Source organism: Mauremys mutica, chromosome 2 (assembly GCF_020497125.1).
Source record: "Mauremys mutica isolate MM-2020 ecotype Southern chromosome 2, ASM2049712v1, whole genome shotgun sequence".
NCBI lineage: Eukaryota > Metazoa > Chordata > Testudines > Geoemydidae > Mauremys > Mauremys mutica.
The window spans coordinates 132912627-132932072 of NC_059073.1; the positions used below are offsets into that span (position 1 = coordinate 132912627).

The following is a 19446-nucleotide window of genomic DNA, read 5'->3' on the forward strand; positions in this document are numbered from 1 at the left end:
TATCTAAATTGCTGAGGCTGTACAACATGATATGCTTGAAAGCCTGGCCCCTGGAATTTAATCTTAACTAGGCTTGTGCTCTCTACACCTACCCACAACAAAATAAACCTTTTCGGGCTGAAAAGCAGCTTACAGCTGTTCGTCTCTGCAAGTCAAACCTTAACTTACATCAGGTGGGTACAGTTCTAGTGAATAGCCCCTGCAGTATGCATTTAAATTCAGCTGCCCAGTTCTTGGGACTAAGTGGATGTGTACACTGACTCCTACACACAGCCTTAAGGTAAGGATGTTGCACTGTTTCCTACAATGCCTGCAGCCTGGAGAAAGCGGGGTCAAGCTAAGAGCATATCACAAACCTCCATAGCATAGGTGGTGTGCCAGATCAAGGTTCTCAAGTCTTTAGCCATAAACCAGACAAAGGCTGTAACAAGCTTGGGGAAAGGTTTTATTTTAAACTGGTTACCAGTTAATATAAAAATCACAATCTCTTCCCCCATAACTTCAGTTTTACATAGTACTTTTGGTACAGCAAAATCCCTTTGTATGGAAGCTGTTTACAGTTTTAAAAATCCTTCAACACAGCTGCTTCTACTAACCTGTGTCAAGGTATTTGGCTACAACTGCTCAATTGAAATGTATGATGAAGCAGGGCTGTGTGGCTATTGCCCACTCCAGGTGCAGTGACTAATCTGGATATTAAATGAAGTTGTGATATGATCAAATACTCACTCTAGAAGACACATGTATTGTGCTACTCATTGGTAACAAGTCAGTGGCAGAGGTTGGGTTTTCAAAATATAGTGTACACCCCCAATAACCCAAACCCTCTATAAATACCTGCCAGTTAGGTAGCAGCTGAGCCTGGTTCATCCTTTACAAAGTAGTGATGGTTCAGAAACTGATGTTGCAATTCTCTAGAAATAAACCATGTTGTCCAGTGTTTAAGAAATCAATATATACAGCATCTCCTCTAAGGCTCCCACGGTGGGCTTCGTCTTCCATCAACTTCTGTCTCCACATGATACAGGACATCTGCCAATGTGTGCTCTACAACAGCACCCCAGCCCATGTCGCTCATCTGTTGGGAAGGGGAAGAGAAGAGGTTACAGTAGCCCTGCTTTAATTACTTGGGGTGCAGAACACAGCTTAGCACTGTGCTGTTTTCTATCACTTCTCTGATGGGAAATGGGTTAACTTCAGGATAAAGTCACCTTACTTCTGTCACACAAGTCTTTGTGTATACAGCAATGGGCAAAACTGCCTTCAAGGAATGTTTTCTGCTAGAATATACCCTATGGAAAAGGCAATACTCCTTAAACTACCAGAGTCTTGCACTAAGTAATGAAATGCACATACAGGGCTTTCACCCACTCCAATCTAGCTCATCCTTCTATTTTAATACCTGTTAAGGAAGTTGGTTAAGGATAATTAAGAAGATTTATTGGAAAAAAACACTTAAATCCCCCACCACGCAATACGGTTGGCAAGCCTACACTCTTTTCAAAGTAGAGAGCTGGTGGACCAAGGAAGTTCAAGGAATAGGTGATGCAATACCTTCCATTTGTGAGTGGGGTCATATGTTCACAGATGGAACACTGGAGTTGACAAGAGTCTCTAGAGCAGTCTAAGGCAATGCTTCAGAGGCAAAATGCTTCTTTTTACCCTCCCCAATATTTTTAGACGCAACCTTAACGCTTAAAGACACAGGTCTGATCCAGTCTGGCAATTCCTAGGCTAGATGCTTCAATATAAGGGACTGGAGGAAGATGTGGGATAATGTGACCCCTAAGCATGTTTTTTGAAAGATTTACTTCAGTTCAAACAGCAAGTAATTCGTGTTAGCCAAGTAAATGTTCAATCCCTCTTTGAATTTTTCTAACTTGCTCTCAATAGCGTCAGAAGCAACAGTCTGCAATACAGGGTAATGGGAAAGATTAAGACTGCCACTTGACTTTAGATTTTTTCCCCTAATTTTACTTCTGGTAAATATATTGGAGGTGAAGAGGGCCTTGTTTTAGGAACTGCACTTCATGCATATCACAGGATAAAAACATAGTCTAAGGTTGCACATGTAAACTACAGGGAAATAGTTGGCAGGATCCGTCAAGTACCTCAAGCTAAGATGGTGCTTTTGGACTTTTAAAACCCAGTCTATTTTTCCCCTCAATAAAATGTTGCTCAAATACCCACCTTGGCAAGGTAGCTGTCCTAACAAAGTTAGCAGAAAGTTACTATTAATGCCTCTTTATACAGTCAGATTAGGTTCTCCTTGCCACCCTCCAAAAGAGAACAAGGTGACAACTGAGGGGTCCACTCAATCTTGAACTTTTGTTGATAGAATGGAGATACAAGAATTGAATTTAAAACCTATACCATGTTAACTGCACAAGAAAAAGCAGATGTAGTTATGAACTAGTACTTACGGGGCGGTAAGTGATGTCTCTTGGAGGGTATTTGAAGTATGGTCCAAAGTTTACTGAAACCTGTGACAAGGAGGTAGATATATTTAGCATCAGATGGACGTGCACAACACAAAGCAAAGTAATACTAAAAACAGGTAGCGAGGGAAATTGCTCACTCAGCATTTAACAGGCTGGGTGGTTTTAGGTGACATGGAAAGCTATGATCTCATCCACCACAGGTAAGTGCTTTGCCTCAGCTTTATGGAGACTAGTGATACAACAGAACTAAAAAAGTTAAGAGTAGCTTCAAGTGGAGTCCCTTTATACATCTACTTGCTGCCCACAGTAGGCAGATGAGCTATTGCAAGAGTACTCTGAAAGCACTAGGCCCACATCATTGGAATTAGCTTAGTTCTGTTCGACTCCCCCCTTCCCCCTCACATTTAGATGGTACACTGGCAGGGACCCTTTGTGTTGTGATTGCACATTGCCTAGTGCAATGGGGTTCTGCTCCATTACTGGGCCACCTCTGCACTATCCCAACACAAATAATACACACCCTATCCCCCAAGCACCACCAGCTGTAAGTTTGCCTCAGTATGTACCTACCGTGCAGCCCTTATACAAAGAAATGGCAGGGAAATAAACACCTTCAAAAATCTCTTTAAAGGCAACTCCTTGGCTGACACCATTTTTATAGAAGATTATCTGCAAAATAGAAACAGGAACTGAATCAAGAGGCATTCATGCTTTACTGACTAGCCCTACATTATTTGTAGTCACCCTCCTCTCATCCCCCACCCCCCAATTTGTTGGCTTATGCATTTAGGCTTTATGCTCTGAAAGCAACAATCTCTGTGTTTCATTTTGCAAGATGCCTCGTGCATTTGTAACTGAAAAATAAGTCAGTCTTTAAAGTCTTGCATTCCACAAAATGTAACTAGCTGCAGTGTTTTATTACAGGTCAAAGAAGGTGTAACCCAAGCTGCATTACTTGCTTATTCAAATCTGTATAAGCCTAACAGAGACCATCCAACTTGACATCCTTGTAAAAGTGTGTGATAAGATTCAAATAAATGAACACCAAGAATCTTAAGTGAAAATCTATAAAGGAATGTAGAGTGAACCTGTTCAATACATTTGTGGTGCTCTATCGTTCTCTATGGATTTCTAAAGTGTCTGGTATCAAGTTTCCACCTGCTCCCAACATCCAACTTACTTGGCTTCCAGGAGTTTGCTTTAGGCTCTTCTCTGCTTTATCCACAAAGTCCTTCTCTTCAAAATACAAGTAACTTTTGAACTTGATCAAAGCCTAAAAAAGGTAAGCAACAGAGCCAGGCTGCAAGACATTCACACCATTACTTTTTGTAATATAGTTAATGGTAACCAGATGCGATAGGACTGGTTAGTACACAAGCCCCTGACAACTGGAGACCCAGATATATCAATGTCTAATGACAAATGAGGCTCCATTAAGTATGAAATCAGATTTCAGAACTAGTCCCATCTGGAGCACTGAATGGAATCCACTACCCAAGTTAATGCAACCAAGACATGGATGTGCCTTACTGAATAACCAGGAGGCAGTCAAGCTCTTCCTCTCCCCATCTCTTGCTCATCTGACCCTCGCTTGCAGTGTCTGGAATTCAGGTAAGGACTATTGTTTACGTAAGGCAATTGGGGCTTTTAAGACTAGACCTTCACACCATGCTGCTTCCTTAGTCCGTGGTAAGAGTTAACACACCATCATTTGCCTCCCATTCCGTTAGAGCAGGGATCAACCACCTTTCAGAAGTGCTGTGCCGAATCTTCATTTATTCACTCTAATTTAAGGTTTCGCGTGCCAGTAATAGATCTTAACGTTTTTAGAAGGTCTCTTTCTATAAGTCTATAATATATAACTAAACTATTGTTGTATGTAAAGTAAATAAGGCTTTTAAAATATTTAAGAAGCTTCATTTAAAATTAAATTAAAATGCGGAGCCCCCCGGACTGGTGGCCAGGACCTGAGCAATGTGAGTGCCATTGAAAATCAGCTCGCGTGCCACCTTCGGCACCCGTGCCATAGGTTGCCTACCCCTGCGTTAGAGGGACTCCAGTTCATCATAGAGCCTGGGCTACTGCAAGACTGAGGTTTGGACAAGCCCAGTTTCCACTGTGGGTTACTACACATTCAAGTGTGGGGCCCTGTTTATCATAGCCAAGATCTGGTATAGTTAAACAAACTGAGACCAGCTAGGCACAGCCTAGAGGAATCCAGCTTACCTTATCTTTATAGGTATCAGGCAGTGACTTTGCTGTCTCTGTATCTTCAGGAAGACTGATATAAAACCCCAGTACATCTCCTAGCCCATAGCCAGCTGAATAGTGTTTGCCTATGGACTGATGAAACTTTGTTCCTTTCTTGCTGCGCCAGGAGTAACTGAACTTGTCATAGCCTAGGGGAGCCTGCAGGTTCCCTGTAGAAAACCAGATGTCAGACCTGGAAGCACGAGATCCTTTTCTTCAGGACCTTGCATGAATGTACTCTCTCTAAAAGCAGCTAGGTTTACCAGGCACTAACATCTAATCCTACATGAAACGCAGATTTTTCCCATCCAGGCTACATATTTCTGTGTGTTTCAGCGCAAGGTTTTCCATTAAATACTGAAAATATTTACTTCATAAATATTCATGACACACCTGCTGTTAGCTCTTAAAACTATGGCACAGACTGCTGAACTGGGCTAGAAAGAGTTAATAAACTCTAAAGTGATTAGCGAGGCCCAGCCAGCACCAGTGAGGCCAAGAGTCTGCAGGACTAATCTGTACTCAAGCAGGAAACTAGGCACTATGACTCACTACACAATACTCCAAAGGGTTTGCAGCAGTCCTGCTCCAATCACATTCTCAGAAAAATATACTTAAGGGTTCTAGCACTTCCAGAACCAACCAACATCGATTTCCTCTCTAGAGTTAGTACTGAGGCTTATTGTTCAGGGGTCTGAGCTACTCAAAATGCAGGGAATGAAAACCGGAACAAGCAGCTTTGCTTTCCTAAGGGGTCTTCAGCAATTACTTTACCTAGTGGCTGTGACCAGCCAAGTCTGGCAGCTGTGTCTGGAGGCATCTCATCCACAGATATCTCAAAGTACCAGTCTCCCTTCCGCACCCCATGCGAGGCTCGTACCATGGAGTATCCTTTCTCTCCGATAACGGTCAGTCTGTCATCAGAGATCTTTAGCTGAGGTGCTACAGAAGTTAGAAAGACAGATGCAATTTGTAATTAACAAGCAGGTGAGTGAACAGATCAAAGATTGAGATGCTCAATTTAACATCCATGTCTGTTTCCCAGCACAATTATGTTTACTAACTGAGACAGTGAGGTTACAGAGAGGATCCCCCATATGGGGAGCTGGCTATGCAGCATACCTCGGTCATGCAATGCTAGGAGGACTCGTTCATATAGACATGCTCTGTAGAGATCTCCAGGAATAGGTTTTCCTGCCCAGCAGTCTAGCTCCAGTTTCTCTGGGTCAGGTGCATGGGGGTCAGGCTCAGCCAGAATGTAACGATATCCATCTTTATTAAAGGGGTGCTCCAGAGGGTAACCATGAGGTGGCAGGCGCTGAGCAGAAAATAAAGGGTCACTGGAAGAAGCAAAAGGAAAAATGTTAGCATTGACTTCAGTATAATTGCCAGGAACCACACACCCATAAACTGCTAGAGACACCAACAACATTCTAACCATTTCCTTAAGCAAAGCCACCCTTCAAATACTTCCCCACCTTTTACAAAGACATGTAGATGACAACAGCATCCCACCACTGATGAGCTTAAGTGGTGCTCAAAGTGACAGTTTGTGGGCATATAGTCACATACAGGATGGTCTACAGCTTAGTGTGAGGACAGATTATATCAAAATGTTAGTTTGAATTGTGGGAGATTAATGTTTATAACAAGGTTGCACCCTATTCATTTCCAAATAGAATGTGCAGAACTGGGTCAAAGATGGGAGGCACTTATTCTGTCGTTAAGAAAGACCAGCCTCATAACCCTGGCCGATACAAGAGTGTTCCCTATATTTTCCTGTACTTTGTCCATCTGCCACTGTTAAATTACTTCACTTAGCCTGTGTCTTTCTAATTACCTTCTGGTTTTCTTGGCTGTTCCTGTGGTCCCTCCATCTTGCTGTTTGCGTTTTGCTCCTCTTCCTTTCCCACTACCTCCTGCTGGAATGCCCCCTTTGGAGAGAAATCACCACAAATCCACATCAGCTAGTGCTTTATATGCAACGGTTGGTGATACAGGGAATCTGTGAGAGCAGAAACTCCATGTGTGTCACTATCAAAAATGGCTTCATTAAACAAAAAACAAACTTATATAGAAGTTTGACATTGACACCATTCAGAGAAAACTAATCTAGCAAAAGATAAAATTTATCTGCAGTCTCTAATCAGTTTTAAGAGAAATGTGTGGATAATAAAGTCAGTTTATCAAAACTCACTTAACAGGAGGAAACTCCACAATTTTATTACGTGAATTATAAATCTTTACTTGCTCATAGTTTTCTTTTCAAATGGTATCATTTGTATATTTAGTTTGAGAGCAAATGTTGACACACTTTCATGGAAGTTCCAAACACACAAGGACAACAAAGGATTTAATTTGTTTTTGCAGAAGTAACCCCCGCTCCCAAAGTCAACTTTTTCTCATTTTAAGCAGACTGTCAGTTGTCTCAATGATTTACAATATGCTTGCGATACACTTTGACACACAATATCTGCTTCAGCAGTAAGCACTTAACATTAAGTTCAATATATAAAATGAAATACACCAAAATGGGGAAAATAAAAAGCAATAAAAGGTGTTTCTCTGCAGTTTTTCCAAAATTGTTTTTTGCAATGTAAATATTAAGAGCAAGGCATTTCATGTTAATATTAATGTCTTCAACACTAGTTTCATCAAACTGCAGGGTAAGACAAACAGAACATCTAATACCAGAATTATGCCAAATTAGTGTCCAACTCCTTTAATGTTTGATAAACCAAATTACTTTGAACCTGTATTGAATATACTATTATCTAAAGTGATAAAATACATCACATCCCTCTGAGGAAAAATATAGCTTACTTATAGTACCGACCTAAAAATGAAAGAATACACGATTTTGCTGTACTGCAGTGAAACACCTTTAACAACTGCGTAGTGTACTGTAACTAAAAAAGTAGCAAGCTTTTAAATTATCAGCATACCTGTTGCAGTATAAGGGCTTGAGACCTTGGAGGGATATCATATTCTGCACAAACATGAACTGATCTAAACTGCACTTGTTTGCATCAACACTGCAGATTACTAACACTGTAGTTTGTCATAGTAGGTTTATAAATCACAAAACTAAAGCTACCCCAGCATGTCTGAATTTTATCTGATCAATAGCACAGTGTAAATTTTGTGCTTGTGTTTAATACACCAATTCTTCAGAAGCCAGTTATTTGATACTAAACCGAAGTTCAGAATGTAACTGAAATTGAATCCTACATGAGAGAACAAATTAAAGTGAAAGGGACACTTTGTATCAGTCATGTGAGGCAGAATATGACAATTTAAAAGCTTCTAACTGCTAAACATTAAAAACTGGAATTACTGTTTCATATTAAATATTACTGCAATCATTTTTAGGACACACTTTAGATTTTTAATTCACTTTAGCTTCTAAGACAATTGAGCAAAAAGCTTTTCCAAACCACAACAATACTTAAGTTTTAGAAGCTGAAAGGTAAATATTCACCTCCCAAAGAGGCTCCACCTGCAAGGACAGAAGTGGCACCATGTATTTGTCAAATTTTAATAACTAAAGGAAAACATAACCAGTGCATGAAATGGAGACAATATACACTTCAGAGATCTGCAATGATGGACAGGTGCACAATTATTATTATTTTTTTTTTTTTAAAAGAGAACCACTTCAGGTTAGGCACTAGATAATGCAGAGTCATAGGGTTACTGAGAAATGGTTTAACACCATGCACAACCAGCAATTTTTTGTGGCTAGTTTATATTAGGTACAAGTAAAAAGTTTGCCTCACACTCAAACGCTATGTCTGCACTTTGAGCAAGGGGAGTGACTCACAGCTTGCACAGACATTCTCACGCTAGGTGGAGGAGAGCTACCGTGGGTATAAATAGTTGTGTAGCTGTGGCAACATGGGACGCAGCAGTGGGATACAAACCCACCTGAACCCAGTGGACAGCTGAGCCATGCTGCCGCAGCCACGAGTACATGTTGGCAAGCGGGTGATCACTCCTCTAACTCATAGTATGGGCAGAGCCGAAGAGATTACTCCATCCACACGGTCATTCCTCTCAGGGGGAAGAGCACTAAGCTGCAAGTGAGCATTACATGGAAATGTATAATTGAATAAAGCTTCCCAAGTGCTCCTGAAATCTCAGGATGAGGAAAATGGGAAGTTTGCGTGATAATGTTCTGTCACAATTAAAAATCAACATTTTGGGGTTGGACAGGGAAAGAGGAAGGCAAACTCTGTTTTCAGTGAAGGTATCAGTTTTTAAAAACAGCTGTCTTGCAAGCACATGGGTACTACTATGGTATGATCAGCTGTCTAAAAGTGTGATCATCTTACGCATCTGTGATAGGGTAAAGCCTACTTTATATCACTACAGAAAAACAAGACAGATTTAAATTTTGGCTCAATAAATTCTGGAAATAGCAGTTCTGAGACTATTTACATACAGGCAAATAGGTGTTTAATTTTTATTAAGCTGTAAACGTTAAAGTTAATATAACAGAGGATGTGCTCAGCTGTAAGGACTTTGAGAAAATGTGAAATACTTCCAAATATTCAGCACATTTTCTTTTAGTAAAATTAAAGAACTTGCCATTTAAGCTTCCACTAGTAGATACAGCATTGCTCTGCTTCTGGTTATCGTATGCTGGACCAATATTAGCAAGGTCCTGAAAAAGAAAAACTCAGTTTAACAATATTAGAGATTTATGGGCAGGTTAGTACTTACCACTTGTTCTGAGAGTGTCTGTCTGGTTCAAAATCTGAGCAAGAAGTTTTTAGTCTTGAGGATTTCCAAGAATTGAAGTGCTATTGAAATTTTGGCAGCATGGGCATAAAACAACAAGTTCAGAGTAGAAGTCTTACATCTAATACCCTGGGATGATTATGTTTTTTCTAGTTCTAAAAAAAGGACCCAAACTACACAGCCACAGTCCCCTGTGGGTCAAGCTCTTACCATTTTTATTTGTGCTAAGAAACAGTCACATAGCATCAGAAGTTACCAATCTCTGGGATTGTGCACCATGTATGTCATATAAACAGCTAGGAATAAATTAGTAGAGATTTTAAGTCTTCCTATATGCTAGACTATGCTGGCTGAGGGACATGCCTTTTAAAAATGGAGGCAAGATTCCTGCATGCATTTTGAGTGAGTCACAACAAAAAAGGATGAGGAGAACAACAGGATAGTCTCCATTGCTAAAGGCAGGACTCTGTTTCAATTACACCATAACATTACCAGAAAAGCATTAAGAATGGGTATTTTTGATGCCATCAGAGAGTGCAACAAGGGCCATAAAAACAGAGAGACCTTTTAAAAGCCCTTGCACATACCAGAAAATAAAGCATTAGCACCCAACAATAGTAGATTATCACGCATCCTTTCTGGAATTATTGCCAAATCATGCAACTGAGTTTGGCCAGGCAGCTGGTGGGTGGAATTCCCAACATTCCCATATTCTTTTGACTTGAATGTTTCTCCAGCAGAGTTGGAACAGCAGCACAGCACAACTGCACAGAATGTGCTAAAAAGGACAAACAATTGGAATGTGTATCAGAAAAAGTTAACTAGGTCTCTGGGATTAAATTCCTGGGGGTCTTCAGTTTCTTACTGTAAATACATTGTCAAACAGCAGGCAACATGCATACATTCCAAATGTGTACTTAAATATGCATTGTTACGTTTATAAATACACCTTTCATTCAATGCACATTCATGTACCACTATCTTTGGCAATGCAATATGAAGTCCTAATGCTCAAATGCTCTTAATATTAGTTACATCGAGTCATGAGAACCATGGTGCAGAAGGGAGAACTTTCCCCCGCCTCAATCACGTACCTGATCTAGTAGCCCAAACTTTGGATAATCATCCTCTGGATCTTTACTACCTGGGTCTGGATGCTCTTTCACCAAGAACACATCCCTTTCTTTACACTGAAATATGGGAGTTAGAAACACCTTCAGAAGACCAAGTCATGCCCAAGAATAACTGTGTAAAATTTACAGTAGATACACACCACAAAGTAAGAAGTCACAGGGACAATATTAATGTCTGAACTATTTTTCTAGTTCAATTCTAATTATTATCAAATAAGACTATCAGAAAGCAGCTTGATCATTAACAAAGATCCTCTGCAAATTTAAACTTTTTGTTACTTACCATTGTTTTTACAATGTTATTTGGCCAAGTCATTTTTCCAGGTCTCTGTCTAGTTGTCATACACTCCCAGTACTTGTCAATAAATGGTATAATATCCTATTTAAAAAAAAGTTAATAAAATGAGGCCTTAAAACAGTTATATGATAAGAGTTAAAATTACTTTATTAAGCCAACATATCTTTCAACACCAGATCATACATATTATAATTGACCTATCAGAGCTGGTGAAACTGACAGCTCATACTGTCAATTTTTGTCTGAACTTGTGGATCTAGGCAATTCCTTTTTTGTCAAGTCATAAGTCACGTTCAGATGTAACTCTCTAATTATATCTGTACCTTGTCTTTTGAGAACATAGTTTTTGGGTGCTCATCTTGTGTCCTTGACTGCCACGTCAAGTTGGCCAGAGCACTAAGGCACATTTCCTTCAGATCTTAAAAACAAAACAAAAATATACCAAAACTACAGTTACATCCTTGATGATGAAGGTCAAGTGTATTTATATATAACAATAAGGTTGGTAAATACTAAGAACACAGCAGATCTAAGCTTAGATGAACTTCCATTAGTTGGCTTCGAATCTACAATATCCTGAGTTTTGGAAATGGGGATGCTAGAGTGAGTTATGTGCTCATAAAACGAGGAACCTTGGCTGAAGGCAAGAATTCTACCAAGCTACGAAATTCATTTGCACAGTGGCATCCTCCAGGTCTAGAGAAGTCAGCTCTCCAGCAGGCTGTGTTGAAATGAGCACCGCAAATCTTCACCAGACCCACAGACTTTAACCAGCTATAGGACAAAGGTCACACAGGACCATGCCATCCCCAACAAAGATTCAAAGAGGGAAAGAAAATCAAGCTTTTGTAGTAAGTGTTTGTTTTTACTTACTTGCTTGTTTTCTTAGAAAGTATGTGTTCCCGCTGTGATGACAGACATTGCAATGGAAACTGTAGTTGGTCATGAAAGGCAGACATGACCTGTGAAAAAGCAAAATCATTTGACACTATCCACAGCTTTTCCATTACATCAGAAAAAGAAAATGATTACTCTTTCTTCATTAAAAAATTCCCCCACGCACATTCACTGATGTTTTCATCAGATCTGGTAACTCATTTTATCTATAGAAAACTTCCCCATAAACCACTAACCAAGTCCATTTTAAAACTAATTTTTATTTCACACACATTAAAGTGACCTTTAAAAAGAAGATTTCCATTTGATATTTGAGGTGTCTTGGGACTTACTTTCCATTTACAGTGTCTCTTTACTTTTTTGCTCTTCTGTCAGCAAATATAAAACTAGCCAACTCTCTCCTCCCTCCCCCCAACCCCTTTTTAAGTCAGTTTCACATTTGTCTCATGCAATAGCCCAAGGCTGCAAATACTTCAGGAAAATGTCTAAATGCAAACAAAGATTTTTCATTGAACTGAAAGAAAAATATAAACACTGTGTTATGTAAAACTATTTTATTATTGTTTACATAACTCTCGGTGTGCTAGACTCTATACAAACAAAATAGGAAGACAAGGTCTTTTCCCCCAGGGAATTTACATTCTAAATATTTCCATTTTTGTTTAAACAAAACAAAACTTAGATTTAGCACTTCCTCTACCTGGCAGCATCTTTTCAAAATGTATTGATTTGACTGAGTTTAGGATCTGAATCTTTTAATAAAGAAAATTCTTCACTCCATCACCTTTGTGATGTAAAAAAATGTTCAGAATCTCATGTAATGACATACAGCAGAACCCCAGAGTTATGAACACTTCGAGAATAGTGATTGTTCATAAATCTGAAATGTTCACAACTCTTAACAAAACTTTATGGTTGCTCTTTCAAAAGTTTACAACTGAACATTGTCTAAATACAACTTTTAAGCTTAACTGCCGAAGAAAAATGCTGCTTTTAACTATCTTAAATTTAAAAGTACAGAAAGAGTTTCCTTGCCATGTCCTTTTAAAAAACAAACAAAAAAAACCCACAAAAACAAAAAAACCTACTTAAAAAGGGATAATTTAACACCGTATTGTACAGTATTTGCTTTTTCTTTTTGATCTCTGCTGCCTGATTGCGTGCTTCTGGTTCCAAATTGAGGCGTGTGGTTGACTGGTCAGTTCGTAATTCTGAGGTTCTACTGTGTGTGTTACTTTCCTTAGCTCTGCTTCACTAAGCTTTTTAACTTTTTGAAATCTGAGAGTGCATATGGTTGTTATGTTTGCCTTAACTGGGAATTTCCTTGATTTTTAGTGAGTGCACTGATACAAAAATTATCCCTGAACAACCCAAGTTCTAAGTTAACTGTGCTTTTTGGAGACCTCCCTCAGCTGGAATCAGAAGCATTTCACAAGCAAGTATACCGTTCCTTGGTTGGAGTTTGTTCTTAAAAAACAAACCACTATTTTACAGAGAAGAAGTTCAATAGAATTTAGAGTAAATTCTGGAAGATACAAAAATACTATGGTGCTGAGGGGCCATAAGTACTGATATATGAAGAGAAGAACAGATTATCTGCAGAGTACTAAAGAGAGTTATTACATACGTAGTATCAATGCCAAAGGTGTCCGCTGTGAACCACTTTGTACAAATCCCGCACTGCAGTTCTATCTCTCCAAGCTGTCGCCCATTCTCTTCATCCACTGAACCTGTCTGAGTATCCAAGACTTCAGAACTGTCCCCAGCACCTTCCTGCAATCATAGCAGCATTAACAGGTCTGGACTTGATTAAACAGTGCGCCAAGAACAATCCCATGTCAATCAAGTCATATTTTGTCCATTACAGTCCCCTGTAGAGATTGCTAAAGTTAAAAGGATTAAAAGATTTCTCCTCATTTCTTCAAAATGCCAATAGTTGAGGTACAACTCTGCTGTGAATGGGTTTAACTACTGGATGGTGTCAGACAACAGAAACAGCCACACAATCATCTCCATGGAAACAGGTGACAATTTTAGCTGCTGAATCAAGAACTGGCTTTTGCATAGGTGAGCAATATAGCATGGTAAGTTAAGGGAGGGGAGATTTAGAGGTGAATAAAAGCCCAAATGAGAAAAAACTCTCTCTCTGGACTCGAGGAGTATGTTTAATTTTTCATATGCAGCAATGGCTTTTAAAAAGTAACTTTTTGAAATTTCAGTCTGAATTTCTTTACATTGTTCGCAATTCCAGCATTTTCATTCCATCACTAGTCTGAATCCAGCTGTACCTGAGCCAATATGTAACTTTAGTCTTTCAAGGCCTCTGACATTTCATGCTTTGCCAGGCTGCTGATAGCTAATAACATTTTACTGACGCCTCAGGGAAAGTATTTTTAATTATGTTTCCCCTTTTCTGTGCTAATCATCAGTGAATAAAGGCCCATTATACTAGTAAAGACAATAAAAAGTTTTCTGCAAGCATCTTTATGACAGTTTCCTCCCAAAGTAATAAGTGAATCAGGCCAGGTGTACTAAGCTTTTGTTGTTGTTAAGTACCAAAAGAACATTTAAAAAAAACAAGCTTTAGGTTTGACCACTGGAGAAAATATATTGGGCAAGATTTTCTGTCACCCGACACTTTGTGTATCTATTTACATCTGGGTAGAGACTGTAAGATGCTACCCAATAAGAATGCGCCACACACTGAGGAAATTTACACTACAAACGTTTGCACAGATTTTTAATATGTTTTTGCACTGGCTCTGCCAACATTGGACTCTATAGATAGGACCCTACCAAATTCATGGCCATGAAAAATGTGCCACGGACTGTGAAATCTGGTCTTTTGTGTGATCTTCCCTGTGAAATCTGTATAGTATAAGGTAAAACCAACATTTCTCAAATTGGGGATCCTGACCCAAAAGGGAGTTGCGGGGGGGTGTCGCAAGATTATTTTAGGGCGGTTGTGGTATTGCCACCCTTACTTCTGTGCTGCCTGGGTGCCCAGCTCTGAAGGCAGCACCCTGCCAGCAGAAGTTCAGAAGTAAGGGTGGTGATACCATGCCACCCTTACTTCTGCGCTGCTGCTTTCAGAGCAGGGTAGCTGGAGAGTGGCAGCTGCTGACTGAGAGCCCAGCTCTGCAGGCAGCAGAGCAGAGGTAAAGTGGCAATACTATACCATGCCATCCTTACTGCTGCGGGTGCCTTCAGAGCTTGGCTCCCAGCCAGCAGCCGTTGCTCTCTGGCTGCCCAGCTCTGAAGGCAGCACTGCTACCACCAGCAGCACAGAAGTAAAGTTAGCAGTACCGACTGCACTCCCCCCCACTCACCTTGTGACACCCCCGCCCTCCAGAACTCCTTTTTGGGTCAGGACCCCTACAATTACAACACCATGACATTTCACATTTAAATAGCTGAAATAATGAAATTTATGATTTTTAAATTCTATGACTGTGAAATTGACCAAAATGGACCATGAATTTGGTAGGGCCCTATCTATAGACAAGGCACTGGCACCTACTAAATTCTCTATTCTTATTCTGAGCAAGCACGCAGAAAAATACATACAAATTTTCCTTTGGTGGGCCAGACCTTACACCAGTTGTATAACTTTACTCCTGCTTTGCATAGGTGTTAATGACTCCCCAACCTGCCAGGTCTATGTCCAGCCCATAGAAATATTTTGTGCTTTACGTACAATTGATTCAGTTCATTCGTGGGGCAACCCCTCTGGGGTTAATGAAAACACCTCAGGGATGAGCGCACAGGTGACCCACATGCATGGTCTGACAGGTTACACACAGAGGCTTTCTGGCGCAGTGAGCCAGATCCAGACTGCAGGGCATGCACACAAGCAACGTGCCACAGGCAACACACTGCTATGCCTCCTTTGTAATGTGGCAGTGCTAAATGCCCCCATCAGGGCTCAGACTCTCCTTGTGCCAACTGCTGCACAAACACAGGAAACAATGGTCCCTGCCCCGCAGGGATTCCCCCAACCCGCTGGGGACTTGGTGCCAGCACCCCACGGAGCTGCCCCGCCCCGGCCCTGCAGAACTCACGTACCAGGGGATCCTTCCCATTAGAGGACTCGGTCTCCAAGCCAGCGGTGACATCGACCAGGGTGGTGTCCCCCCTGCATGGACAGGAGAGAGAGGGTGAGAAGCCCCCGGGGGAACCGGGGGGCCCCGCTCCGGGGGGGGCTCTGCAGGGGGCAGCGGCCGGGGGGGGGCTCTGCAGGGGGCAGCGGCCGGGGGGGGGGCTCTGCAGGGGGCCGCGCCCGGGGGAACCGGGGGGCCCCGCTCCGGGGGGGGGGGGCTCTGCAGGGGGCAGCGCCCGGGGGGGGGGCGCTCTGCAGGGGGCAGCGCCCGGGGGAACCGGGGGCCCCGCTCCGGGGGGGGGGGGCTCTGCAGGGGGCCGCGCCTGGGGGAACCGGGGGGCCCCGCTCCGGGGGGGGGGCTCTGCAGGGGGCAGCGCCCGGGGGAACCGGGGGGCCCCGCTCCGGGGGGGGGGCTCTGCAGGGGGCAGCCGCCGGGGGAACCGGGGGCCCCGCTCCGGGGGGGGGGGGCTCTGCAGGGGGCAGCGCCCGGGGGAACCGGGGGCCCCGCTCCGGGGGGGGGCTCTGCAGGGGGCAGCGCCCGGGGGAACCGGGGGCCCGCTCCGGGGGGGGGGGCTCTGCAGGGGGCAGCGCCCGGGGGAACCGGGGGGCCCCATCCACTCCCCCGGCCTCACCCGGTCTCGGAGTCCCCGGCGCCCTGCTCAGGGGGTCCCGGGGGGTCCCCGGCCGCGGCCTCCGCCGCTGCCGCCACCTCCCCCTCCTCCGGCGCCGGCGCCACTGTTGCTCCCGCCGCCGCCGCCATCTTCCTCCCGCGCAGTCGCACCAAACTCTCGCCTAGACTCTCGCGAGATTTCCCTTCCCTTCCATAAAGGGGCGATGCTAGCGCCGGGTCCCACCACGGACGGGTTGTGTCCTGCAGCGCAGTGACATCAGCGGGCCTTGCCGTGACCTCACCGTGTCACACCATGACATCAGCCCACTGCGGTGCAGTGTCCTCACTGTGATGTGCCGAGCCATGACATCAGCGTGCTGCGCTGCATGCCCCCCCTGCTGTGCGGTGACTCAACATACTGCGCCGCGGTATCATGTCAGCACGGTGCTGATGTCATACCGCTAGGCTGTGACCTCACCAGGCTCCCAGGAATCTATCCCCTGAAGAGAAGTGGTTCTGCCTAAAGGCCAGCTGGTGACCTGAGATTGCTGCAACTCATAGAATCTCAGGGTTGGAAGGGACCTCAGGAGGTCATCTAGGCCAACCCCCTGCTCAAAGCAGGACCAACCCCAACTAAATCATCTGTTTGTTTTGTCTCCATTAAAATTCATCAGTATCACTATTACTTTGTCCTCCCTTAGTTTGCTTCCCCTCCAGCTGCCGCAGTAGCACCTTTCCTCAAACTAAAGCTTTTAAACTCTGAAGAAGGGATATGCCTGTCTGTCCATACCTACCACAATGGGGTTTTGATCCTTGATTTGAGACCTATATCAGGGTTCTCAACCTTTTTCTTTATGAAGCCCACACAACATGCTATAACACTCCACGGTCCAGGTGTGCCACAACAACGGGCTTTCTGCATATAAAAACTAGGGCTGGTGTTAGAGGGTAGCAAGCAGGACAATTGCCCAGAGACCCACGCCACAGGGGGCCCCGCAAAGCTAACTTGCCCAGGCTTCGGCTTCAGCTCCAGGTGGCAGGGTTCAGGGCCCCAGGCTTCAGCCCCATGTGGTGGGGCTTCAGCTTTCTGCTCTGGGCCTCAACAAGTCTTATGCTAGCCCTGCTTGGCGGCCCCCCTGCAACCTGCTCATGGCCTCCTGGGGGCCCCAGACTCCTGGTTGAGAACCACTGGCTTATAGAAACTACTTTAATACAGGTAAGATTTCTCTCAGCTAACAATCTAATAGAGGGAAGTGGTTCACAGATGCACTTGCCAGACCCTGGCAGTGTAATTACTACTTCTAAAGTATCAGAGGAGTAGCCGTGGTAGTCTGGATCTGTAAAAGCAGCAAAGAGTCCTGTGGCACCTTATAGACTATTCACCCACGAAAGCTCATGCTCCAATACATCTGTTAGTCTATAAGGTGCCACAGGACTCTTTACTACTTTTACTTCTAAAGTAACTTTAATCTTCAAAGCACTGCACAGACATTAACTCACAGACAATGGTGCTCTCACTGAAGTCAATGTCAATACTCCCATTAATGTGAGAGGGACGAAGGCCTTCACCATCACAGCATCCCTGTGAAATACTATCCCTATCTTACAGGGGGAGAAACTGAGGCACGGCGAGGCAAAGTGACTTGCCCATGGTCACATAATGATTCATTGACAGGCCCAAGAGAAGAGCTCTGCTGTTCTTGGCTCCTGGTCTTGTGCCCAGATCACCAGCCTTCAGTAGCCTCTCAGACATCTCCAAAAGGAATATGAATCTTTTCTCAAAAGTTTGCAATGTTTTCCAACAGAGAGGTAAGAGCCCTGTGATTGAATATGCCTGAGACATCAAAGGAGAAGTTCCCATCCATTCAATGAGGCCCTTTGAAGTGCTATGTGATTGGTTTAAAACATGGAACATTAAAGGAAGAAATAACAGCATCAACCTTGTCATTAACTGCACATCCAAATGGGCAAGAGTTGGACAAATGCCCTCCCCAACTCAATATGCACAGACCCTGTCCTACTTCCAGTGCCTTCGAATGACCCATCTCTATGCCAGGTACACTGGCTAGTGATCCTGGCTAGGTGTGTGGCCAATTAGGGATTCATTAATATTTCATCCTATTCATGTTCTTACACTGCACCCATCACCATGGTCTCTTCAGCATTTGTCTTATTTAAACATTTAAGCCTCCAAATGTCATGCTGAGCTAATTGACTATACAACCTTGCATTCTTGTTTCTGTCAGCCTCGTCTATGCCATGTTGTCCTGATGCCTCTTGTCCCTTTTCCGGTTGTAAAGTACTTGGGGCCTGGACTGTCCTTTTCTTTTATGTTTGTATCTTCCTCTGTACAATGACACCCCACATCATGACAGGGGCCTTAGAGTGCTACTGTAATACAAACAGTGACAAATGTCCAATTTACCAAAGAAACCAAGGTCTCCCTGGTATGAGGACCCATCTGCTCCCCTTGATTATATAAATGTTTGGGGCTCAGACAGACAAAAAGCAGGAAGAAATAGGCTTGTACAGAAGCAAATGCCATGTTATCATCCCATATACTTTCTGTTATTTAGAGCTCAGATCAGCTCTTCTATTACTTTGCTTGGGCTCTTTCTCAATTTAACGGTATCACTAAGATACTTATCACCTTGGTATCTGAACACTGATAGCTAAGATAAGATTGTCACATATACTAACTGACAAATAGAAATGGCACAATCTGGATAAAGGTTGAGGCAAATATGCTCATTTATTAAAAGGGGAGGGGAAGGATCATCTAGAGGAATCTTAACCAAATTTAGGGAAAGATTTTTAAAAATGGTTTACTCCTGTTAGACTCCTAAATGCAGACTTAGATACCAAACTCAATTAGTGGGAGCTGACCTGTATAATCAGGTTATTTCTGTGGGTGCCTAGATATGTACTCCGGAGCTTTACTTTGGGCACCCATTATTGCAAATCTTGGCCTCCTT

At 43.0% G+C, this 19446-nt stretch overlaps 1 protein-coding gene across 4 annotated transcripts; it reads right to left on the reverse strand.

Moving 5' to 3' along the window:
• Positions 1 to 422: 422 nt before the first annotated feature.
• On the reverse strand, positions 423 to 16666 carry ASH2L (ASH2 like, histone lysine methyltransferase complex subunit). 4 transcript variants are annotated; one of them, XM_045003499.1, is made up of 17 exons: positions 16494 to 16664; positions 15828 to 15897; positions 13390 to 13535; positions 11739 to 11827; positions 11189 to 11283; positions 10851 to 10946; positions 10529 to 10624; positions 9282 to 9357; positions 8173 to 8190; positions 6532 to 6625; positions 5814 to 6031; positions 5466 to 5633; positions 4668 to 4861; positions 3622 to 3714; positions 3012 to 3110; positions 2424 to 2483; positions 423 to 1078 (listed from the first exon to the last, which is right to left on the reverse strand). In XM_045003499.1, the coding sequence occupies exons 1-17, from the start codon at positions 16619 to 16621 to the stop codon at positions 971 to 973; spliced, it is 1848 nt and encodes a 615-aa protein (XP_044859434.1). In that variant the 5' UTR covers positions 16622 to 16664; the 3' UTR covers positions 423 to 970. The 4 variants fall into 4 exon arrangements, with proteins under 4 accessions (XP_044859434.1, XP_044859436.1, XP_044859435.1 ...); XM_045003501.1 differs by lacking the exon at positions 10529 to 10624 and having other exon boundaries at positions 16494 to 16666; XM_045003500.1 differs by lacking the exon at positions 8173 to 8190 and having other exon boundaries at positions 16494 to 16663.
• Between the last annotated feature and the right edge of the window lie 2780 nt (positions 16667 to 19446).